At 45.1% G+C, this 23,197-nt stretch overlaps 1 protein-coding gene across 2 annotated transcripts; it reads left to right on the forward strand.

Moving 5' to 3' along the window:
* The first annotated feature begins 979 nt into the window (after positions 1-979).
* On the forward strand, positions 980-22,049 carry RAC1 (Rac family small GTPase 1). Of its 2 annotated transcripts, XM_081135275.1 has the most exons (7): positions 980-1,296; positions 9,429-9,500; positions 12,119-12,236; positions 17,423-17,479; positions 19,023-19,085; positions 19,977-20,136; positions 20,428-22,049. In XM_081135275.1, the coding sequence occupies exons 1-7, from the start codon at positions 1,262-1,264 to the stop codon at positions 20,556-20,558; spliced, it is 636 nt and encodes a 211-aa protein (XP_080991401.1). In that variant the 5' UTR covers positions 980-1,261; the 3' UTR covers positions 20,559-22,049. The 2 variants fall into 2 exon arrangements, with proteins under 2 accessions (XP_080991401.1, XP_080991400.1); XM_081135274.1 differs by lacking the exon at positions 17,423-17,479.
* Positions 22,050-23,197: the final 1,148 nt, after the last annotated feature.

The following is a 23,197-nucleotide window of genomic DNA, read 5'->3' on the forward strand; positions in this document are numbered from 1 at the left end:
GGCCTTTAGTCAAAGGGACAGAACAGTTAGCTGCTGATAGCCGGGGGCCAGCTGGCCAGTCCGCTCACATTCCCGAGGGCAGGGCTTCAGGTGGCTATTTCTGTCCTTCCCTAGCAGGGAGGATGGCCAGGGGCCATCAGCACCCAGGCGCTCCCCCTTCTTGTTTCTGTGGATTTTCTAAACTGTGGCCCGTCACCCACTCAAAGGAGCGAGAAACCGGGCCAACGACCCCTCCACCCGGGCTCGGGGCCTGTCCCACGACCAGCCCGGCCTCGCCCTCGCCCTCTCCCACCCTCCCATCTCCAGCCAACGTGCATTCCTGGCAGCAGCCTGCACCTCGATTCCCCAAATTCCCTCCATAGGAGGGCCGGTGGCCCCGGGCACAGGCCGCCGCTGCACAGCGCTGCCGCAGCCGGTCTGCCCCCCACGCCCCAGGCCCTGCTCCTCTTTTCCAGCTCCATTTCCAGCCCTGGACGTGTAACATTTCTACTCAACGAAAGCACAGCACATAGGAAACGCTCCACGCCGTTAGAAATAATAGAAAACAGAAGCGCCAAGGGAAGAAAGTTCGGCCCATTTTTTTGGCTCAATGAACCTCGGCGTCTGAATAATGCTGCGATGGACGGTTGGTCTTCTTTATAGCTTTGGGTTCCGAATTTCCTAGAAGGGCCCTTGTCGTCACGTAAGTTACGGCTGTCACAGAGAAAGGACAGACCGACGCCCTTCTGCGGGCCTCGGACAGGAGTCGGTCGCGGGTACAGGGAGCTGGACCCCCAGGGACGCGGGGCTGCGATCCTGGTCCAGCTCGCGCCTTCCGGGGCGGGGCCGTGACGTCAGCGCGCATGGACGGCGGCCTGCGCGCCCCGCCCTCCGCCCGGCTGGAGTCGAGCTCTCCCGAGTGTGCCCGAGCGCCCCCGAACGTCCCCGAGCGCGCCCGAAGCCCAGAGGAGAGCCGGGAGCGCGCGGGCGGGAACGCCCCGCCCCAGGCTTGGGATCGCTGGCGCCGGAGCGGGGGAGGGACGGCCGGATGTGAGTGGAGCGGCCATTTCCTGTTTCTCTGCAGTTTTCCTCAGCTTTGGGTGGTGGCCGCTGCTGGGCTTCTGCTTCCCGTCGGAGGAGGGCGAGGCGGCGTGGACAGCGGCCCCGGCACCCCGCGCCCCGCCGCCCGCAGCCGCGCGCCCGCCCGCCTGCCGCGCCCCGAGCCCGCCGCTTCTCGCCTCAGTGCCCGGCCGCCGCCGCCGCGGCCCTCCGAGCGGCCCAGATGCAGGCCATCAAGTGTGTGGTGGTGGGAGACGGGTGAGTGCGCGGCCCGGGCCGGGCCGGGGCCGGGGGGCCGGGGGGCCGGGGCCGGAGCCGGGGGGCCGGGTGGGGCGCGCGCGCGCGTGGGGCCTCGCGTTCCGGCCTCTCGGGGCGCGGGCCAGCACCCCTCCCGGGACCCCGCGGCGCGGGCCTGGACCCGGCCCTTTCCTCTCTTTTTGGTGGGGGAGGGAGTCGCGGCGGGAGCGAAAGTGAGCTCCACCCTCCGCTTTCCCCGCGCCCGCTGCCCGCCCCGCCCCGCCGCTTCCCTCGCGGGCTGTGGGCTCGGAGTTGCATTTCTTTAAAAAAAAAAAAAAAAGGCCCCTTTCTTGTCTTTTAAGTTCACCTCTCGAGAGCCCCCTGAGCGGCCCGGCGGCCCGGCGGTCAGAACCGACGAGTCTTTGCCTGGGCGGGTTTCGGGACCCGAGACCGAGTTCCCGGGGTGTCCACGTCTCGGCTCCTTCGGCACTTCCAGGATTTTAAAAAGGATCGTGTTTGCTCTTCCCGTGGAGAAACTTTTCGGGAGCCTAGCGGCGAGGGGCCGGGTGTGGTGAAGGCGGTTCTTTTTTCTGAGCGTGGCCATGGGGAAAGGGAGAAGCGGGCGTCTGGGGTCGCGCGTGGGGTGCAGCCGAGCAGGGGGCCCCCCGCGCGGGGAGGCCCCTGCCGCGAGGCGTTTCTTTTCATTCCCGTCTGCTGGCTACGGGCCTGCGGAACACAAGACTTAGGCAGTTGTGTGTGTGTGTGTGGTGGTGGTGTTTTTTTTTCGCCCATAGAAACAAGAATGTCAGTGTAATCCGAGCAAAACCGTGCGTGTCAGCACCGCTCGAGCGGTGAAGCGTGAACGGGGAAGCTCCGGGCGTTGCTGCCGGTTTCTCCGGACTCAGGATGCAACTGGTCCATTTTTAGACTCGCGTAAAAGGGAAGAGTTCTGGCGTCGCTGTTCCTTGATGACGGGCCCCTAGCTCGTCGTTAGGGCCGAGGTCGCTTTTGCGCCCCTCCGTGGGGTTGTGAGTTCTCAGCGTGTTCCCGTCGTTGTTAGACATTTGAGACGGTTTGAGGTTTTTTTGGTTTTGTTTTTTAAAGAGGTCAGATTGCTGGTGTTTTACTATCTAACCATAGCGTCTAATATTGCTGTTTGAAGATGTTTGAAACTAAGACATAAGCGGAGCAGGTATATTTAGGGTATTTAATACGGAGCGGATAAGCCCGCTGTTTGTATTGGCCCGATGAGCCCACGTACTTGTTGAATGCCTGCTGGGGATCGGGGTCCTTCCTGCAGGCCCGGCCCCCGCTTAGGAGGCAGCCCCGAGCCGTCGCTGGTCCCCCAAGAGGGGCCTCTGGGGAAGTCGCGAGGGTTAAACAAGATGCGGGCGGTAAGTGCCTGCACATGCGGAACAAGTGCCGCCCCCCGTGGTGCTGCTGCTGCTAATACCCAGGCGCGCTGGGCTCCGAAAGGGTGTTGGGCAGGAAACACAGTTCTGTCCTTGAGTTTTTTAAATACTGAATTTGACATGGAGGTTGACTAGGGCTAAATAGTTAGACCTGAAATGTACCTTCACACACAAAAATTTTTTTTAATATCTTTATTCATTTCAGAGAGAAGCGGGGAGAGAGAGATAGGAACATCAATGATAGGAGAGTCATTGATCGGCTGCCTCCTACACGGCCCCACGGGGGTCGAGCCCAAAACCCGGGCTTGTGCCCTGACCGGGAATCGAACCTCGATCTCCTGGATCATAGGTCGGTGCTAAACCGCTGAGCCACGCCTGCCGGGCTCACAAAAAGTTTTAAGCTGTGTTATTTAATTGACAGTATGTAGCAAATATTACTTCCATGAGATACCTAATTTTCCATCAAAAGTATTTTTCCGCTTTTACCCAAATAAAATACCTTCCTGGTGATAAAGTTGGAATGTTCTTTTATTCAAAGATTGTCAGAGCTGTAAGTGTGGGTCTAAGTTTCTTGGAGTTAAGGAGTTAATGTGTGGAATTTCAGGCTTAAATTAAGGGCAATTTAAGCAGTGAAGGCAAACAGGTTTCACAAAGTGCAAGCTTCCTCATGTTAAAAATGTTCTTGGGAATTCTGGTTAAAAGCTTTGTCATTACCATGGTTTTTTTGTTTGTTTTTATTTTTATTTCCAGTGTTTAATTGGGTGTGCGCTTGGGCCTGATGTAGGGTTGGATTCATTCAGTTCTCATATGTCATAACCATGTTATAACTAGGATGAATTAACCCATATTGTTCTAATGGATCATTTTCTGTATTGTGATTTAATTGACATTGACTCTAAACTAAGATACAAAACTTGATACTTTTTTATTCTAAGGCAGCCCTTCCTGAGCACATGGTCTGTCATTTTTATTTGGGGGACCTTTGCCCCAAGATTTTTCTCTCAGCTTTACTTAGGTAAGATAGCATCTCACATTCAGATATTTACAGCCACTTTTAATAGTATTGTTTTGGCTTTGGTTTACTAGAAGGGCCCAGAGTGAATGACTAGAAGCCCCCATTTCACTCATCATACAAACTAGTGTCCCGGTGGGGCTAGTGGGCTCTTCAGTACAGTGTCTAGTTTAGATGTTGCCCAGGATTTTTTATTTTTATTTTTTAGTTGAGCATGGAAAATCCATGTACCATGCCTCCATGATGTCATCTTTATGTATTCACACCAATTACTGTCTATTTCTATTGAACAATCTGTGATGGCATGATACATGATTTTTTTTTTTTAAGCTTTATGCATTGCCTTTATGTATTTCATTCTGAGGCCTAGGGTTTCATGTTTTTGACCTATTGTAAAGGTGTTTGAATTTGTCATTGGCTTCCAAATTCAGGTATAGTATTTGACTCTGGTCTTGGTTGGTAAAATGACATATAATGCTCGCCTTTTTTTTTTTAAATGATGTGTGATCGTTTGTTGCAGCCACAGCTTATTCACGCATTCTCCTATTGGATGGTTAGGCTGTATAGGATTACTTTTTTTCTTTTGTGAACTTTTTTTTTAATTGAGTTTATTGAGGTGACATTGGTTAATAAAATTATATAGGTTTCAGGTGTACAACTCTATACATCATCTGTATATTACATTGTATGTTTACCACCCCAAGCCACGTCTCCTTTCATCACCACTTATCCCCCCTTTACCCTCTTTACCTCCTCCCAGCCCCGTTTCCCTCTGGTAATCACCATACTGTTGTCTGTGACTGAGGTTTTGGGGTTTTTAAAATTTTCTTTGCTTACTCCCTTGGCCTTTTTCACCCAGCCTCCCAACACCCCTCCCTCTGACAGCTGCTTCAAATTATAATCTCAGTAAAAGTTTGGGATTTGGTTTAGTGGAGGAGAATCAGGAATCCATTTTTAAAAACCTTAAATCCACCTTTTATGATGTTCTGTCTTTGCATTAGTCATCTAATGTCCTAGTACTTACTGCTTTTTCACTTCTGCATCACCAGGTAGCTCTGTCTTATAATTGTGGTCTTCCTAGAAAGGAGATGTTTGATCAGGAATCCTGCTACGGATTCAGAAGGAATATTGTTCCTCCAACATCTTAATGTGAAAAATTTCAAACATACAGAAAAGTTGAAAGAATTGTCCAATGAACACATTTATACAGGTATACCCACCACTTGGATTCTGTAATCAACATTTTGTTCTGTTTGCTTTATCACATATCTTTTCATTATTGGAGGGAATGTTTTAAGAGGATTTAGTAAAGAGTTTGATTTTGAAGGAGACTGAGGGTAGGGTGGTGGATAGTTAGATATAATTCTTGTTTTGAATTCCGTCTTCAACTAACCTCAGGGTTAGGCTTGGTGGTTCTAGAAGGACGTCTAGGTAAAGGCTGCTTCATGCTTCAGCCTTTACTTGAACTCTGTTATAGGTAGTGTCTTCACCTTTTGTTCTAGAAACTACACAGAATCTGAATTTTTTGAAGCCTCCGATGGTGATAATGGGTGGCTTTCTATAAGTTGGTTGTGATGTCCTCTGTTAGTAACAGAACATCAGAATTTCTGTTCTGGTTTTGTATTTTTGTAGCATGAAATGACTTAATTCATATATTTTTTGAACATATTCTCTGCATAGTTACGCGTTTACTGAAGGCTTACTGTTAGAATCCCCATTCTCATTTCCCAGTGCAAATCGAGGCGTTTCAATTCAAGGTCTTTTTAAAATTTTTGAGCTTCCTGGCTCCCTTACCTTTTTTTTAAAAATATAGCTTTATTGATTTCAGAGAAAGGAAGGGAGAGAGATAGAAACATCAATGATGAGAGAGTTGTCATTGATCGGCTGCCTTCTGCACGCCCCCCACGGGGGGGGGGTGAGGGGGGTGAGGGGGGGTGGAGCCCGCAACGGAAGCATGTGCCCTGACCCGGAATTGAACCATGATCTCCTGGATCCTAGGTCGAAGCTCAGCTGCTGAGCCACACCCAGCTGGGCTCCCTTACTTTTTTTAACATGAAGAAATTACTGATGTTTCTAGATTCATTGATTATTGTTAAAAATGTTTTGGTTTATAGATTTTGGAAATTAATACTGAAATTTGCCAAAAATATTTTTAAGTACAAAGTTTCCTTAAAATTCTAATGGAAAAATGAACATAATAGGAACTTGTTACTGGCTTTAATCTTGATTATTTCTGTTAGATGGGGCAGGTGCACAGGTAGGTTAAAGAAAAAGTGCTCATGTGAACTTCTTTCAGTAGACTCATGCTCACTTTCTATAGTTACGACATCTTTCAAAGATTAAAAAGAGGTTGAATAAGCAGTTAATATATAAAATTGGAAATTCCAAAGCAGATAGTAACTTCCAGAAATTCTGCTGCGGCATTAGTCCCAGGCTGTGACCAAATACGGCTCCATTCTTCTGTGGGGAAAACTGTGGCTTTGCCTAGAGCCAGTGTTGACTTAGCTTCTGACATTTATTTGTGGAGTGTGTTTAAAAGGAGTGAATAAATACACTAAGGGGAGGTAAATAACCAATTCCTTTTTCTTTTTATCTGTTTAAAAAAATTAAATCAATGGACATATACTCATTTAAAAAATTACAATTTTATAATTTAATAATTTTCTTATAGAATGCAGATTTGTAACAAATAATTGATTGGTAATGAAATTTCAGTCAATATCAGGTTATGTCTTTCCCTTGAATTCCTTTATAGTTCAACTTTTCAAAAGATACTGCCTCAGCTGAGTTTCAGGAAAAGAAAGTTCAGAGCGTTTAAAACATAGTGGGTCGTATTTACAGTAATGGCTTTGTTCCTCATATATGTAGAAGAGGCTTAGGCCAGGATCTTAAAGGAAGTGCTACTACATTTTAACATGGAGGTTAAAATCTTTTTTTAAAGAATTATTTTTATTGATTTTTGGGTTGGGGGGAGGGAGAGAAACATCCATTGGCTGCATCCTACACACTCCCTATTGAGGACTGAGCCCCAAACTGAGGCTTGTGCCCTGATTGGGAATCCAGCCAGCAACCTTTTGGTGCAAGGGGTGACACCCAACCAACTGAGCCACACCGGTCAGGGTGAAAGTTAAATCCCTATAACTGCTTATCCTGGACATTAAGGGGCCATAACTGAACATTTTTGCGCAACATTTATAGTTTTGAAAAGAGGTTCACTTATCATGGCCTTAGACTCTGTTTTCTTCTTCAGCTACCACATCCAACCCATGGCAGAGACATGCTTGTTCTGCCTCAAGTCTAGGCTGCTCTTGAAATGGCCCCCTTCCCTTCACCCTGAAAGCCCCTCTTGGTCCAGACTACCAGGGGTAGTTACTGGAACGAGCAGCAATTGCAGCTTCCTTATTTTCCTGCCTGGGGCCCAGCTTCCTCAACCTTCACACAGCATTCAGAGGCTTCTTGTAAAAATGCAAATCTAAGGGTTTCTTGGCAACTAAAAACCTCTGTGACTTCCCAGCTAGGATAAAGTCCCATGTCCTTAGCAAGAAGAGATGACAATCTCTTCAAATTTTCCTCTACCACTTGCCTCTTATTTTGTTCTTTAGTTATTCTGGGCTTCTTTTAGTTCTGGGTCTCCCCATATGCTGTTGCTTTTGTCTAGAATATTCCTCCCTATACTGTGTCCCTGTTCCTCATAAGTCTCAGCATACACTGCAGCCTCCTCTAACCGCCCCCAACACTATATTAGATATCTTGCTGTATGTTTCCAGAGCACCTTTGATAACATTTGTCACACCTATAATTTTATGTCATGATTGCATTCTTCATTTTTTAATTAACTGCATAAGTTCCACGAGGTCTTGTTCATTGCAGCACCTAGTATACTTACTTTCTGGCGTAGCATGCAATTCGTTGGTAAAGGTTGAAATTGAATTAATGCTCATAGTAGTTTTGTGATGGAGTTTGTAGTTTTGCATTCATTTTACAGTTGAGAAAACTGGAGGCATAAGGAAGTTAAAATTTACCCCAAAATTCCAGCCAGTAAATGATGGATCGAGTTGGCCATGGGTGTGTCTCAGATGCAGGGTAATGACTTAAATCTTAGGCTCCTGCTCCTACAGGTTTATTTTGACATTCTAAGCTTTTAACAAAATGTATGGCCAGTGAGTCATCTCTGTTTAGAAAGCCTTTAGGAGTTGGAAGCTACCTCCTGATGATACAATGTTTGACTCTGAGGTCTTTGGGGTGGGGAGTTCCAACTTTTGTTAAGCCCTAAATGATGTTACAAGTGAAACAAGTATTGGCAAGACTGGATGGGCCTGTAATCTGTCCTCATTGAGAGGTTTTTGCCTTAAGCTAAGAGTGCAGGGAGAATAGAAAAGCACCTAAATTTGTTATGGTGAGTCCTGATTTATAGTAGTTGAGGTTGAACAACAAAGTCTTACAACTCAGGACTCCATTGTGTCCTCTTAGCTTTGGAAGCCAACTGAGGACAGCAGGGACATGGGCATTTGGCAAACCATTAGGAGGCCAGGGACATGGGCTCTAGAAGCCCCTGAAGTCACCCTATGAATGTTGTAAAATTTGGAGACCATTTTGGGCTAATGGTGTGGCAACTTTAATTAATTAATTAATTTTAAAAATATGTCTTTGATTTCTGAGAGAGGAAGAGAGAGGGGTGAGAGAGAGATAGAAACATCAATGATGAGTCATTGATCAGCTGCCTCCTGCACACCACCTACCGGGGATCGAGCACGAAACCTGGGCATGTGCCCTGACTGGGAATTGAACCATGATCTCCTGGATCCTAGGTCGATGTTCGACCGCTGAGCCACGCCGGCTGGACTAACTTTAATTTTTAGGTGATGTTCTCTTGAAAAAAAAATTTTTGAAGTGATTGGGAGACTTCAACGTCACTCAGACTTCTGCCTGATGGTACACTGTATCCATTACCAGCTGTGCAGGAGGCCCTCCTTTTCTGAAGTATTTCTGCATGGGTCTCTTACTTTCTCCTCCTTGCAGCTGCTTGGGAAGTTTACTCCAGCATCCCTGAGCTATTAATTAATGTCTGGATTATATTGTGTTAGCTGCTCTAAAAGCTTGTGGTGATATGTGAGGACAGGGGTGGGGGTGGGGAGGTGGCAAGTGAATACAGATGAGTTAATGTGAGAGTAGTTCTGTGTGGTGGTTATGACTAAGCGCTCTGTTAAGAGAACAGTCATTACTGATTGCCAGAGGGTAGCTTTAGGAAGGTGGTGGAATTGAGCTGTCACTCAGAGGCAGGGAAATCTGTTACTTAGCAACAGAGTGGAAGTTGCAGAGGAAAGCTGTATTAGTATTCTTCAAAATAATTTCAGGATGGAATTGATTCTTGGATGAAAGACTTCTACAGATGGTCACAAAAAAGATCTTCAGTTTTGAAACAGTGTTCCTCTGAAATCTTGTGCTTATTTAATAACTGTTTCTTGACTGTGAGTGCTCATACCACATTCCTAAACAGAATGGGAAGGCCTTTCTGAAAAATTCTAGTTTGTTTGCTTTAAATTCCAGGATAAAAATATATGTGTAGTGTTAAATAAAAGGTTATAGAAATGGTTTTATTTAATGCTAAATACTTAGTGTATGCTCCTTGATTTCTCTATAAATTATTTTAACAGAATAATGAAAACTAGGATTACATTCATGGTAACCAAGCAATTTACACCTTTTTTTCTCTCTCTCTCTCTCTCTAGAGCTGTAGGTAAAACTTGCCTACTGATCAGTTATACAACCAATGCATTTCCTGGAGAATATATCCCCACTGTGTAAGTATCTTAGGTTAAACTGGGAGTTAACTCATCTGTGATGTCTTCCGGACATCTTTGACCTTCATTTTGCTGCTTTCATGAACAGATATGATGACTTTTCCACTCAAATGTTCACCAAAGTCTAGGTATTTGGGTTTTTTTAAAAAGTAATCTAAAGTTTCCATGCAATGATGAAACACACAGCTTTCCTAATTGATTTTTAGACATTTAGGAAACAAAAGAAAGTTAAACTAACTGAAGCACCGAGGCTGGGTAATGTAAGAGTTTCAGATAAATTTTGCTCTCTGGGCTCTGTGTGTGAGGGCTCCAGGAGCTGGAACATGAACTACTCCATTATGTTGTAATTGGCCTTTTCTGGCAATTACTCCACTGGTTACATGTCACTGCTGAGTTATGGGGCTTTGGGATTTAACCAGGGTGTGTTTGGGGTGAGTATACAGGAGGATGGAGTTGGCTACTGAGCTGCTTATTCCCTGTTGGCAGCAGAATTGGGTGGAGACGGAAAAGTGTTTTTCTGATGATGGGGTTACTAGGGAGCCCCATTAGCCTGCCTGGCCTCATAGCACCACCCTGTGGCCACGGTGAGCTCTGTACTCACAGCTTCCATCCAGGTGGGAAGAAACACCTCAAGTCCCACCTCCTCAAGCACAACACTCACACTTAGGTGCATAATATGTCTTGTGCATATTTTAGTATAAGTGGAATCATACTGTTCAGAATTTATGGTGGGGACTTTCTTTATCTATATGTGCAGATAGAGCTAAATCATTAACAGCTGTTATGACTTTGAACTGCTATAGGTGACTGACCACTGGTCATTTAGGCCTTTTTTTTTTTGCATTACACACAGTGCCGTGTTAAACATCCTTGCATGTGTGTGCACATGTGATAGATTATGAGTAGTGGAATTGTGTCAAATTTAAAATTTTGATGGATACTACCCATTTGCCATCTGAAAGGCTATTGCTTTGACCAGCTGTGACTGAAGCAGCGGTTTAATACATGCTGTGGTCCACACGAGTTGAAAAAGATAACTCATCATTTGCATTTCTGATCATCAGTGCGGTTAAAATCTTTTGAATGTTTACTGTCCATTCATAGTCTTCTCTCAATTGCCTGTTGACATTTTTGCTTATTTTTCTACTAAAATATTTTTCGTACCAATGGATCTTTTGTATATAAGAAACATTAATTCCTCTGTCTCTCATTTGTCTTTGAACTTTGTTACGGTGTCTTCTGCCATGAGCAAGTGTAACATTTTAATGTAGATAGGTCTCTCTCCTGTTTCCCTGGGTTTTATGTTTTACCAGGGAAGGCCATTCCTACTTGAGTGATGCAAAAAATATTCTCTAGTAATTTTTCTAGGATTTTTGTAGCTAAAGTTTCTATCTGTAATTCATTTAGGATGTATTTTTTAAAATTTTAATTGAATTTTAGAGAGAGAGGAAGGGAGTGGAGAGAATGCGCGCAGCAGACATCAGGTGGTTGTTCCACTCATTTATGCGTTCATAGGTTGCTTCTTGTATGTGCCCTGACTGGAGATGGAACAAGCAACCTTGGCACATCGGGACGATGCTGTAACTCATTGAGCTACCCATCCTAGAATGTATTTTTTATTTTAGTATGAGACATGCACTTGATTCTTTTTCCCAAATCGGGGGGGGTAAAAAGTCACTATTTAGTGAATAACCCTTTTCTCATGAGGCAGAATTACTATACATTAGACCTTTTCTTTATGAAAACTAGTTTGGTCATTAAATTTTATAAACCATATTAGCACCTTACTCAGACCTTGACTTTGTTGTCCCAGTGTAGTAAGACCCTAGTTTTAGTCTTCAAAGTATGTAAAAATGAATTCTGGAGTTTTATTATGGTCTGGTACCTGCCCTGGTTTGAATTGGAATGCTAGATTTTCTTTTTAATGAACTTCTTACTTGATGATACTTGTAGTAATTTTTTGTCAACCTTATTTTCCCCTGCTAGCCTGTAGGCTTTTTTGCCTCCTATAGTTAACCAATTTTTGTGTAACAACTTCAAAGTAATTTATATGTGTAATCTGGTACACTCACTTTGAAAACGTTACGCATTCTCAAATCCCCCTGCACGTTGGTTCCGGGCATGGATGACCAAGACCCGACTCATTGCCAACCTGGGCTCGGGTGGGTCTGTGTAGGCACAGCTCCAGCCTTGTGCCATCTTGTTGAGAGTGAGTCAGACATCTATGAAAAACTCAGCAAGCGGGATTGAAAGAGGGACCAAGTTTACACTTTATTTCTTCCTGGGGAGAAAAACCTTAATGTTCTCTTTAGTAAAGTAAAGCTTTCTTAGTGCTGATAGTAATTTGTTTCAGTTAAATTTAGTAACTGTCCTTCGTTTCTCAGGCATTGCATATGTTTCCCTCACACACCACCCCACTTTCCCTCCATTTCTTAGCTCATTGGCATTTCCTAGTGTCTGCAGGAGGGCATTTGCTGTCCTGGCAGCCTCCAGGCCTGCTCCCAGCCTTCTCAGCACCACCTCCTCTGAGACCCCTGCTGGGACAGCAACACAGGTCCTGGACCTGGGCCTTATGCTCCAAGGCTAGAGACTAACCATTTTTTCTCCATATTTTATAGCTTTGACAACTATTCTGCCAATGTTATGGTAGATGGAAAACCGGTGAACCTGGGCTTGTGGGATACTGCTGGACAAGAAGATTACGACAGACTACGTCCTCTCTCCTATCCGCAGACAGTAAGGGTCACAGCTGGCTTTTAAAAAATATTTTTTATTGATTTTTAGAGAGGAAGGGAGAGGGGGAGAGAGAGAAACATCCATGTGAGAGCAAAACATTGCCCGGCTGCCTCCTGCTCGCCCCCTACTTGCAATCGAACTGGCACCTTTTGGTGCACAGAATGACGCTCAACCAATTGAGCCACACCGGCCAGGGCACGGCCGATTTTGTAATGTGTTCTTTAGAATGTACAATTCCTGAATGTTTAATTATTGCATATCACCTATGGATTTGCTATTACTATCTTTTGGGTATGTTGAGTAATAGCAAATATATTAGTTCAGTAGTGAAGTACATAGCCCCCTGGATGCAAACTGGAGTTTGGTTTGTGTTTCTTTTTTGATCATTAGCAGTTACTGACTACTGCATTGTGTGTTTTGCATTTTTTCATTTAGTTCTTGGAGAACCCTATGAAATAGGTGCTGTTTTGTTTTTGGAGACCAGCTTTAACAGCAGCTACTTTTGAGGTGATTGGTTTTGTGAGTTTTGTACCAAATGAAGCCGTGAAGATCGTGGTTTCTATAGAGTACATGTTCATTTTCTGTGGTTTTAGTGCCTAATTCTTCTCAGTGTTGATTGAGGATAAAACTGTGACTGGCCACTGTGTTCAGTCAGAAAAACTTAAATTAGTTTTGCTTATACTTACCAAAGTTAAACAGCTTTGGTAAGAGCAGTAGCTGGTGAAAACATGGTTAGGAGCCAGTGCTCTTTAAGCAAGAGTCCTACCTGCATCATTTGCTTATCTTGTTACATTTTGTTCTTCCTTTTAAAAGTGTATTTTAGAACAATTTTGAGGCTTAGTGACTAATTGGCAAACACAGTATAGAGGCAGTTAAGCAAATTCCTTGGGTTCAAATCCCGCTTTTCCTCTTACTAGCTGTGTGACCTTGGGCAGCTTTCTTCATCTCTGGTCTTTACCTCTTTCTTAGGATTAGATGAGTTTATTAATAATAATAAGGCAAAGCACCTGGAACAGCCCTAGGCTTGTGAAGCTGAAGCTCCAGTGTAGCTGCTGTTAGGACTCTTCCTCTTATGCAGATTCATTGGTAGGTCTGGAGACCTCAGTTCAGTCATCCATCCTCTCAGCAAGCAGATGGCCAGAGGGGTTAGGGGTCAGGGTCAGAGAGTCATCTGGAGGAGGCGGGCTTTGATCCTTTGATTGATTTGTTCTTTGATTGACTTAATCATCACTTTTCCTTGGTGGGCAGTGTGGGTGAAAATAACCAATTAGTTCTAGCCTGTCCAAATTTTGTTTTTTGTTTTTAAATGAACTTCCTGTTCATTAATGATAGTTCTAAACTTCTGAAACAGCTTTTTCCATGCAACAGTCATTGTCTTTTTTATTTGTTTCCTGCTGGAGAAATTGCCAAATGCAGTTTCTTTGAGCTGTAGATTTCTGCTGATAGTTCTTGAGCTGGATTTTGGTAACAAACCAAAACTATAAAATGGGAGGTTTGAATTGCATGATTTCTTAGTTAATCTCCTGCTAAAAATTAACTAAGTATTAAAAACCAGTCAAATCACCAAATGGTTTGAATTCTTCAGTGTGTTTAGGAATTTATTCTGTACCAGTGGGTGCTTAATAATTCCAGATGTTCAATGGATTTGCAAATATACTGAGTTAAAGGGTGGGTGGGGTGTCACTCAACGACCTCCTGTGACTCAGAGGATAGGGTGTGGCCCTTTTTTTTTGAGTGATTTTTTTTCTGAGAGAGTCACTCACAGTATGTCAAAGGTGACTTGGCAAGATTCCCGCTTTGTGTGCTAAAGAACACATAGATAGCAACTGATTGAATCAGGCTGCAGTGGTGGGGCTGAGATCCGAGGGGCTGCTGGAGTAGGATGTGATTCTTACCCTCCAGTAGCTCACAAGTATTGTGTAATACAGTGCACCATGTCATGTACCAGCCAAGAGGGCGAGGGAGGCATTGCTCAGGAGCACAGAGGGAGAGCACCCAACCAGCAGTACAGATGCCAGCCTGGACTCATTGGAGATAAGGGACGTCATCTTGGCTGCGAGGGGCGGCCCGAGTGCGGAGGTGCCACTGTCTGGAAAGTCTCCTTCCTTGGAGCCAGGCTGTCCTGCCGAGAGGAATAGGCCTTGGAATTTACAGGCTGGCACCATGATTTCTTGTTGGCAAAGGGCAAGAAAACAGTAAACTTGGTGCTGATGGGACATTGTCTCTGGCTGTTGGGTCTTTAGTCTGCAGACCTATTCTTGCTGCTCATCTATGACTGCTCAGACCCACTCTGGAAGGGCCAGTTGGAAGATGTCTTATCTACCATGTCCTAAAAAGAGACATTCTGTTTCCCGTGGCCACTTGGTGCTGGTGTCCTTTGTCGAGTCGCTCTGTAGCTAAGTGAAATCTGTTTAAACCATTAGTTTCTACTTTGTTCTCCAAAAGTTGGTGAGCAAGTAGTCTTCATTTTCAGCATAAATTTCCCTTCAAGTTTTTATATTTTCTAAATTAAGTAATCCTTAGTGCTTTTCTCCCCTTCAATAAATTATCTTTATATTCTCTAAAAATATTTTGTAACTTCTGCATACTCATCCTCAACTGGTGTGCTTAGAATCAAGGTGTGATTGCCATAGTGCTCAAGCCCAACGTCTCGCATCTTGTCCACTCCCCTGCATTTGCCTCCCTGTTCCAGTGTTTAGTGGTGTGAGTGGGAACAAATGTGACTTGCCAGAGTCACATGGCCCGAGCCCTGTGTGTGTTCTGAGAGACCCCACACTGTTGTGGTTGGTTTGCTTTGCTGTACTGGCCTCTGTTTGGGTCAGCCAGGACCCTGCTGTGTTATGGCAGTATTTTCATTTTCTGTATGTGTGCTGACTTAAGGTTTTTAAGAACTGACTACATTACTGCAACATTAGATAAAAGGAAAACCCAGTGTTGAGCTGGGCTGTTTTGATTTTCAAAAGGCTTTGCGCTTGGTTTGGCTGGCTGTCGCAGCATAGTATCCTCCATCCAGAGTCAGTAGGAACACACCTCTGGTTGAACGCAATGGGGGCTGTTGCTCTGTCCTGAGGGAGACACACACCTTGGGGGATTGCGGGGTGAGTTGGGCAAAGGCTCAAGGAAGCGGGGATTTGCTCTGGTTTGGATGCTGGCAGGAAGCAGGGTAGTTTTGTTGGTAATTTTAGCAAAACCTACCTAGAAGGTGGGGATGAAGTGAGGCTAAAGCTGTGGATTGGTATAGGAGTAGTTACTCTGCTCGGCTGGGAGGGGGGACCTTTGGTGTTTTGTAGTTTACACAGTGACCTTGTATTTGTGTTTGGACACGATGGTGAAGTGAATGATCTATTTATTTCTTTATGTTTGGTCTCAATTTCAGCTTGGTCACACAGTGACCTTGGCTGACGCCGATGTTCTGGGAGATTACTTTATCCCACACAAACTTCCCGTGGTGGAGCTGTGGGTGCCACGGCAGCTCCCAGGTGTTGGGGCTTCTTTTCTCTGCCATGCTGATGTACCCTGGTCTTTTTTCTGGTGCGTAGTATGCCTGTATTAATAAAAATATTCCAAGCCTGAAAGTAAAAACCAGGTGGAAAGTATTTGGAAGAGAATAAAGTAAAAGAAAGAAATGAGAGTGCTTTTGGAGTAGTGAGAGTCCAGCCGTCCAGAGGTCTGCCCACTTGTTTAGCTCAGAGCAGACTCATCTTTTTGTGACTTGTACCACTGACAGGAAGGACTCTGATGTTCACCAGTGAGGACAGGGTTAGCAGTAGAGGAGCAGTAAAGTCACTGAGGGCCACTGGGCCTGTGTGGGCAGAAATGCCCTGTGGTGTAAGGAAAGTAATGGTCATGGTCATGTCCAGAGGAAAGGTGTCCTGTGATCCAGGACAGCTCAGGTGGACTAAAGAGGCTGCAGAACACACAGATGACCTATGAGGAAGGGAGAGTGTGGCCACACCACAGGTGTCTGTGCTGAGGAGCCCTGAGTGTCACAAGGACAGGCATGTAAATGGAGGAACCCCAGGCAGGGATGAGCGGCGTGAACACTGTGGGCATCAGGGCAGAAAGCAAAGGTCCGAGCATGAGAGAAGATTCCTTAAAGCCACAGTTAGGCTGGGAAGGAACAGGCAAATGGTGTAATGTTAGCATAGGACAGAAAGCGTCTTTCTTCATCAGAAAAGATGTTCTTAAAAACTGAAAAGGGTACGACAGATGTGGGTAGAGGGTATCTTGAAACTGTTTTCGTGGCCAATCCCCAGGAGTCCCTGTATCACAGTGAAGATCTGGCGTCAGGTCAAGTTCTTGGGAGGGCAAATCTTCACAAACAGCCCACAGGTTAAATAGGGTATTTATGGAGACTTTAATGGTCTCTTCAAATTGGAAATCTGAGAAGCTTGAATGAGATGAAATGAAAATAATTGTCTTGTCCGTCTGTCTCTCAAGAGAATTCCAGGGCTCTGTTGCTGGAGAGCAAGTCTTCCCATTTTTATTGGCACAAAGGAATGAATTGAAAGCATTGTGAGAAACACCCAAATGCTGTCACTCTGGGCCGCCTTGTCCAGGTCCACAGGGGGCGGGGATTGAAGGTCTCACTGCAGCAACACTGTTCCCAGAGCCTGGGGAGGAGAGTCCAGCATTTCTGCACAGGCAGGACATTTGTCCTGGTCACAGCTCTCGTCCTGGCCCGGTTCCAGGAGAGCCTTTCACCGTGAGGCCTGTTCCACAGACAGGCGCTTCTCTGAGAGCTGTGGCCTCAGCTGGGCTGTGTCTAACAACTTGGATGGAGATCTTTGAAGGTGTACCTGTTGCTAATGGATGCCAGCGGCAGGAAGGACACTATTTAACACTTCCTTGCTGAGCATGAGCTTCCTGGGCGTGTTGTCAGTTCTGCTGGAAAAGGAACTCTGTTTGCTGCCTTGGTGAGAAGGAGTGCCCTGTCTCCCAGGGTTTGCCTACCCTCTGTCTTCACCATCCCTGAGTCACACAGGCCCCTTGGGCTCCACTCCCAGGTTGGTGGACAGAGTGTTTTGGTGGCTTTGGCATCAGAGACCTGTTAGACCATTACCTGCTGTTAGATCAAAACCTTGGGAGGGTTGAGACAGTTCTGATGAAAAATAAATGACAGGCTGTGTTGATTTTATTTTCCTCCATTTTTACTAAACTCAAACAAAGTTCTCATGCATTACTAGGTTGGAGAAACGTATGGTAAGGATATAACCTCCAGGGGCAAAGACAAGCCGATTGCCGTATGTAAAACTTTCAATCGACTTCAGTTTCAGCTTTATCTGTTCTCTCATTCCTTTTAGTTTTCCTAGGATTTCCTATTCAGCCTCAGTTCCTTGGGTGTTTTTAATTCACTCAGGGTTGGGGTTTTGCTTGAGGAACCATGCTTTTAATAGTGTGACAGTTTACCTTCTAGCTTGAATTAAAGCAGTTCCTCCTCCCAAGTGAAAGGGGGGGCTTTTATGAATGAGCCTCTCCCCCTAGGCTGGTGGAGATGGAGACCTGGGGGCTCTGCCAGAAAGCCCACTGCGGGCCCTGAGCTCGGCCGGGCGGTACTAACCAGGGCTGCCAGGGCCTTCTCCTGCTGGTGGTCTGGTGCCGTGGGACTGTCTGGGTGCTGCTGTGCAGGCTGGTGAGCTAACCCCACTCTGCTTTGACATGTCATAATCATCTCAGGTGATTCTTGGACAAGCTTGTGCATGCGCTAGCATTAAACAGTGTTGTTCATGAAAAGGTGTTGTGTGGGGTGTTTCTTTCCCTTTCAGGTACAAAAGCAGCTAATGATTGAAAGTGTTAGCTTGGGAATTGGGCATTTCACAAAGTAGCATAATTGCTTTTTTCCAGGAAAATGTCTTATAAAGTTAGCATTTTAAAAACTGGGGCATTTTTTAATTTAAGTAAATATCTAGACTTATTACACAATGCAGAATGGGAGGGAAAAAACAAATATTTCACTTGTAGCCCAAAATTCTTCCAGGTATTTATTCTGTACCTACCTTTACTTTGGATCTACTTTAGCTACACCTGCCCTGCCCGGGTAGAAGTTTCCCAGAGGCCGAGTTTGAGGGGGGTGGAACGTCCAACAGCAGGAAGATGCCACTTACACAGTAGACCAGCCTCCCTCACAGGGAACGTGTGTGCCGCAGTCCGGTTCTTTGCCAGGGACTCGTGGCAGGTTTTTTTGCTGTTTTTTTTTTTAAATACATCTTTATTGATTTCAGAAAGAGGAGAGGAGAGAGGAAGAGAGAGAAACATCAATGATGAGAGAGTCATTGATCGGCTGTGGTGGCAGTTCTTAAGCAGTTCAGTTGGAGCCCAGCAATCATCTAAAAATGTTTGTACTTAACACGCAGGTGCGGAGCTTCATGGAAAGCACACCATTTGTGGATAATGTTTTGAGAAACAGACCAAGTTTTATAGAAATTTTCAAGTGATGTCTTGACACCTGGTTTCGTCCCAGTTAGGTTCCCAGTGGGAGTTGGGAGTGATGGAAAAGAGGCTTCCCAGGGCTCTGACTTGATGCCTCCACAGCCTTAAGTAACTTATAGCGTATTTTGCCTCCACTCCCCCTTCTCACAGTAGCTGGTTGCTTCATGTGCGGCCCTGGTTTGGGGGCCATCTGCCACAAGCCAAGGTGTATCTGGGCGCATGCTCTTGACACAGGCTGTGGGTGCACAGTACATGCCCCTGGTCCGATGGCTTGTCCCCAGCAGCATTTGGATAGCAGAGTGCATTTGTCACTGTGAGACCATCTCCTAAACACTGCCTTGTGTTTCCTTTTTATAGGATGTATTCTTAATTTGCTTTTCTCTTGTGAGTCCTGCGTCATTTGAAAATGTTCGTGCAAAGGTAAGTGGGTGCTTTTTAGAAAAATATTTTGTTATATAATGTTACTCTCAGGAAGAAACATTAAGAAATAAAATACCATTTACTGAATGAAATTTTCAATGACTTAAATTGGTTTTAGTAATTGTACCAAGGTAGGTAATTAGTTTTCTAATATATGACTTCAGTACGTAGAATCTAAAGTTTCAGGTGGATTCAGTGACGTGTGCCTTGTTATAGTAATGAAGCACAGCCGTTGCTTTTCACTCCTGCGTCTTTACAAACGTGGCGAGAATGACACTGAGATGTCCTTCTGTTGGAGTGGTCAGCGGGTGATGATGGCAGAGCAGAGACCTAGGTCTCAGTAGCTTCTTCTCATCCCTGAATATACAGGGTGGGCAAATGTAGGTTTCAGTTGTGAGTACACGAAGGACTGCTTATTCTTGTGTTGTTATTTACTATGTATTGTAGTGTTTATTTGTATTATAGCTGTAAACCTAGTTCTGCCCACCCCTATATGGAGTATTTTCCGAGACAACCTAAGAACTTGACTCGTTTTACCAAAAACATAGTAGTTTTGGGGAGAACCGTCCCTTTCTCTTCCCCACTCTCTTACTGACAGGTAGCGCCCACCCTGTAGGATTTTAATCTTGGGAGTCCTGCCTTGCTAATCAAACATGCAAGGGTGGTTCTGTGGTCCAGGCTGTCCCGTGGTCTGGTCCGGCAGTCCTGGGGCCCTTGAACGTGTGTATGGAAAGTGTGAGCAAGGCTGGCGTGCAGGTGCAGTTTCCTGCATGGAGGCTCTGTAGGGACCCTAAGGGGCAGTTGACATTTTGTCAGCTGTGTGGATATAACTTGGGTGAAGGAAGCTCAAAAAGGAGAGTGTCATAACTGTTTTCCTTTCTTCGCATCTAGTGGTATCCTGAAGTGCGACACCATTGTCCCAACACTCCCATCATCCTGGTGGGGACTAAGCTTGACCTTAGGGATGATAAAGACACTATTGAGAAACTGAAGGAGAAGAAGCTGACACCCATCACCTACCCGCAGGGCTTAGCCATGGCCAAGGAGATCGGTAGGAACTCCTGCGTCTTTCACGCTTGCTTTGCACGTGCTTTTATTTTCCCGATAGACTGCAGTCCAGTCTGGGAAGCGGAGGGCGTGTTCTTCCAGCTCAGGGTCTGGCTTACTCTTGGGGAACCAGTTGAGCGTGGCCCGAAGTGTTCAGGAGGCGGCAGCGGGGTTAGGGGTTGCTCTGCTGTGCCTCTCCTCCTGCAGAAGGCGGCGGGCCCGGGGGAGCAGCCTCACCCTTGTTCTGATCAGAAACCCAGCCGTGTGGCTGTTAAGAGGCTGTGTTTTTCGGCAGGTGCTGTAAAATACCTGGAGTGCTCGGCGCTCACACAGCGCGGCCTCAAGACAGTGTTTGATGAAGCTATTCGAGCCGTTCTCTGCCCGCCTCCCGTCAAGAAGAGGAAGAGAAAATGCCTGCTGTTGTAAATGTCTGCCCCCCCGCCACCGCCCTGTCCCCAGAAACCTTTCTATGCTTTGCTCAGAAATGATGGAGCCTTCGCACTCAATGCCAAGTTTTTGTTACAAATTAGCTTTTCCATAAAACCATTTTGAACCAATCAGTAACTTTTAGGTTTTATTTAAACAAATAAGTGTAAGAGTTCAAACTTTCACATTCTATTAAAATTTAGCCCTAAAATGACAAGCTACCTTAAAGCCTTATTTTTCAAAAGCCCCTATTGCTCAGATAAAGAGTTGCCAAAATACCTTGTGAACTAAGTTGCATTTTTGTGCTAAGAACACTAAGCACTAAGCAGTTTAAAGAACTTTGTCTCTGAGAAGACTAGCTTCTGAAGTTAGGGAAGGCAGACGCTTTCTAACGAGTTTCACATACAGGCAGTACAGCCTCCTGGGTGAAATCTTGCCAATTTAATGCATTGATCATTTATCAGCCCATGTTCCTTACCTAACACTGTACTGTATATCACAATGGAATGAGTGTAACAACTCAACTCTTTGGATCGATCCTTTTGATTTTGTAGTGAGATTTAAAAAAAATTAGTGTATTAGTTTTTGCTGAGATTTTGAACAGAGCTCTTCTTCATGTGCTTCTCTGATGAAGTCTTCTGCTCTCAAGTGGATGCCTTGGGGTGGAGTGTGGGCAACACTTGATGCGATCAGAGGATGAAGACAGTATTTTGACAAAATACGAACTGGAGATTAATTTACACTACATTGTCCACATAAACTGAATGAAAGTGTCACGGGTAAATTTTTAAAGTTAGTTTCTGTCAAATGCAGTCGATGAAGAAAGTCGGTATTAATCAGTAAGTGTTTTCTTAAGATTTCCCTTTTACGTAAACCTGCAGTCCCTCCCAAAATTGGGCATTCATCTTCGAACTGGTCATTCCCGTAGTTGCTAACTTAGTGCTTTTCTTATAGATCCCCCTCTCAATGAGCAATATGCCTCCTTGTATAAAGTCTTTCTTGATGACGCATTAGTTTTTTGTAGATTAGACGTGCGTTCCTGTTTTCACGTTCTTTATTCAAAGCTAATAAGTGCTTTCCTTAGTTTTCTAGTAACTAGATGTAAAAATCACGTGTTGCATCTTTACAGTTTTTTAAACATTTTAGATACTCTTAAACTATGAACCTTCTTACCACCACTGTCTTGCCAGATCCCTAGCACTGTACCTTGACCAATGCTGCCACACACAGCCCCACCTCCCTGTGTGGACAGCTTCCTGTTGCTCTGCCTAACTGTGCTCCTTGGGTGGGAGGTTCTGTAAACCCCGTGCTCGTGCTAATGAAGTTCTGTACAGCTTACCACTGGCAAGGAAACAAAATTGGACCTTTCAACCACTAGAACATTTTTTAAATTGACAGTTGCAGAATTGTGGAGTGTTTTTACATTGATCTTTTGCTAATGCAATTAGCCGTATGTTTTGCATGTATGACTTAATAAATCCTTGAATCATATGACTGGTAATACTTGAATTCTTAAGAGCTAGGTGAACAACCTCATGGTTCATATGTGTTCCACCTCATATATGTGTTCATTTGCCTCACTTTAAATTCCTGGGTTGTTGGAGACGTTCGTTTTCAATGTCTGTTTTCATGCTGGAGGACGTGGGTGAGTCAGTAGACAGTTGGGGTGGTGGTTGGTCTCAGACCTGTCAACCCTTGGTGAGATACACACTTGATGTCCACCTTGGGGCATGTGTGTAGGCGTTGCACGTGCATCTCGGGCTGGGGGGCTGGGCTGAGAATGAGATGCTGGGACCCGAGTTGGCATCTTGGTGGGGCGGAGGCTGACTGACTTTAAGATCCTTTCTGGAGCCTGAAATTGTGCTATAAATAAATCATGCTATAGAATTCATTTTCTAAATATTTTTTTATTGCTTTGGAAGATTGTTTTTTATTTTTGAGTTTCTTTTTAACCAAAGATATACTGTTTAAAGACCAAATAGTTCTAAAAGTTTACTACAAAAGTGGCAGCCTTCCCCTTTACATCCTCCCCAGAGGCAACTACTTTGAGTTAACTTTTTGATATTTGTCTCCATATTTTTAAATCATATGCTTTGTTTACTAGACCACTGGCTTATTATAAAAGGCTATAACTCAGCCAGACGGAAGAGATGCATGGGGGAAGGGCTTGGTGTTTCCATGCCCTCCCCCAGGGCCATTCTCCCCAAATCTACGTGTTCACCAACCCCGGTTTTTGTGGAGGCCTCTTCACATGGGCAGGACTGAATAAATCTGCTGGTGATTTAGTCAGCTGCCAGCCTCTCTCGGAGGGTCAGTCTAAACCCTGTGCTTTTATTGTCATTGGAGTTTTCAGTTTCAGCCATTACCAGTGGCATTCCCATCCTGGGAGATGTGTGGGCTCTTTCCAGCTGCATCTCCAGCCCCCAGCACCTTTCCCATTCCCTCCGAATGGTCATTGCGGTTGGTGCTCACGATTTAGTGCCTGTGTTACTCTGTAAGTACTCAAAGCTGAGCCATGCAGGGACAGAACTTGGCCTTTCCTGCACAACTTTTGGCTTCTCTTGAGGTGTTTTATTTAAGGTTTACTTTCCTGTGGACTTAACCCTGGACTTCCATGTTGTCTAAATCTCTCAATGTGT

Source organism: Miniopterus schreibersii (assembly GCF_964146895.1).
Source record: "Miniopterus schreibersii genome assembly, chromosome: 4".
In the NCBI taxonomy this organism is placed as follows: Eukaryota; Metazoa; Chordata; class Mammalia; order Chiroptera; family Miniopteridae; genus Miniopterus; species Miniopterus schreibersii.

What these genes read in the sequence shown, in the direction of transcription:
- RAC1 (XM_081135275.1), top strand. Translation starts at nt 1,262, where the DNA reads ATGCAGGCCATCAAGTGTGTGGTGGTGGGAGACGG. An exon ending in GGAGAATATATCCCCACTGT is followed by an intron (nt 9,501 to 12,118) that starts GTAAGTATCTTA and finishes CATATTTTATAG; the next exon opens with CTTTGACAACTATTCTGCCA. An exon ending in TTGAAAATGTTCGTGCAAAG is followed by an intron (nt 19,086 to 19,976) that starts GTAAGTGGGTGC and finishes CTTCGCATCTAG; the next exon opens with TGGTATCCTGAAGTGCGACA.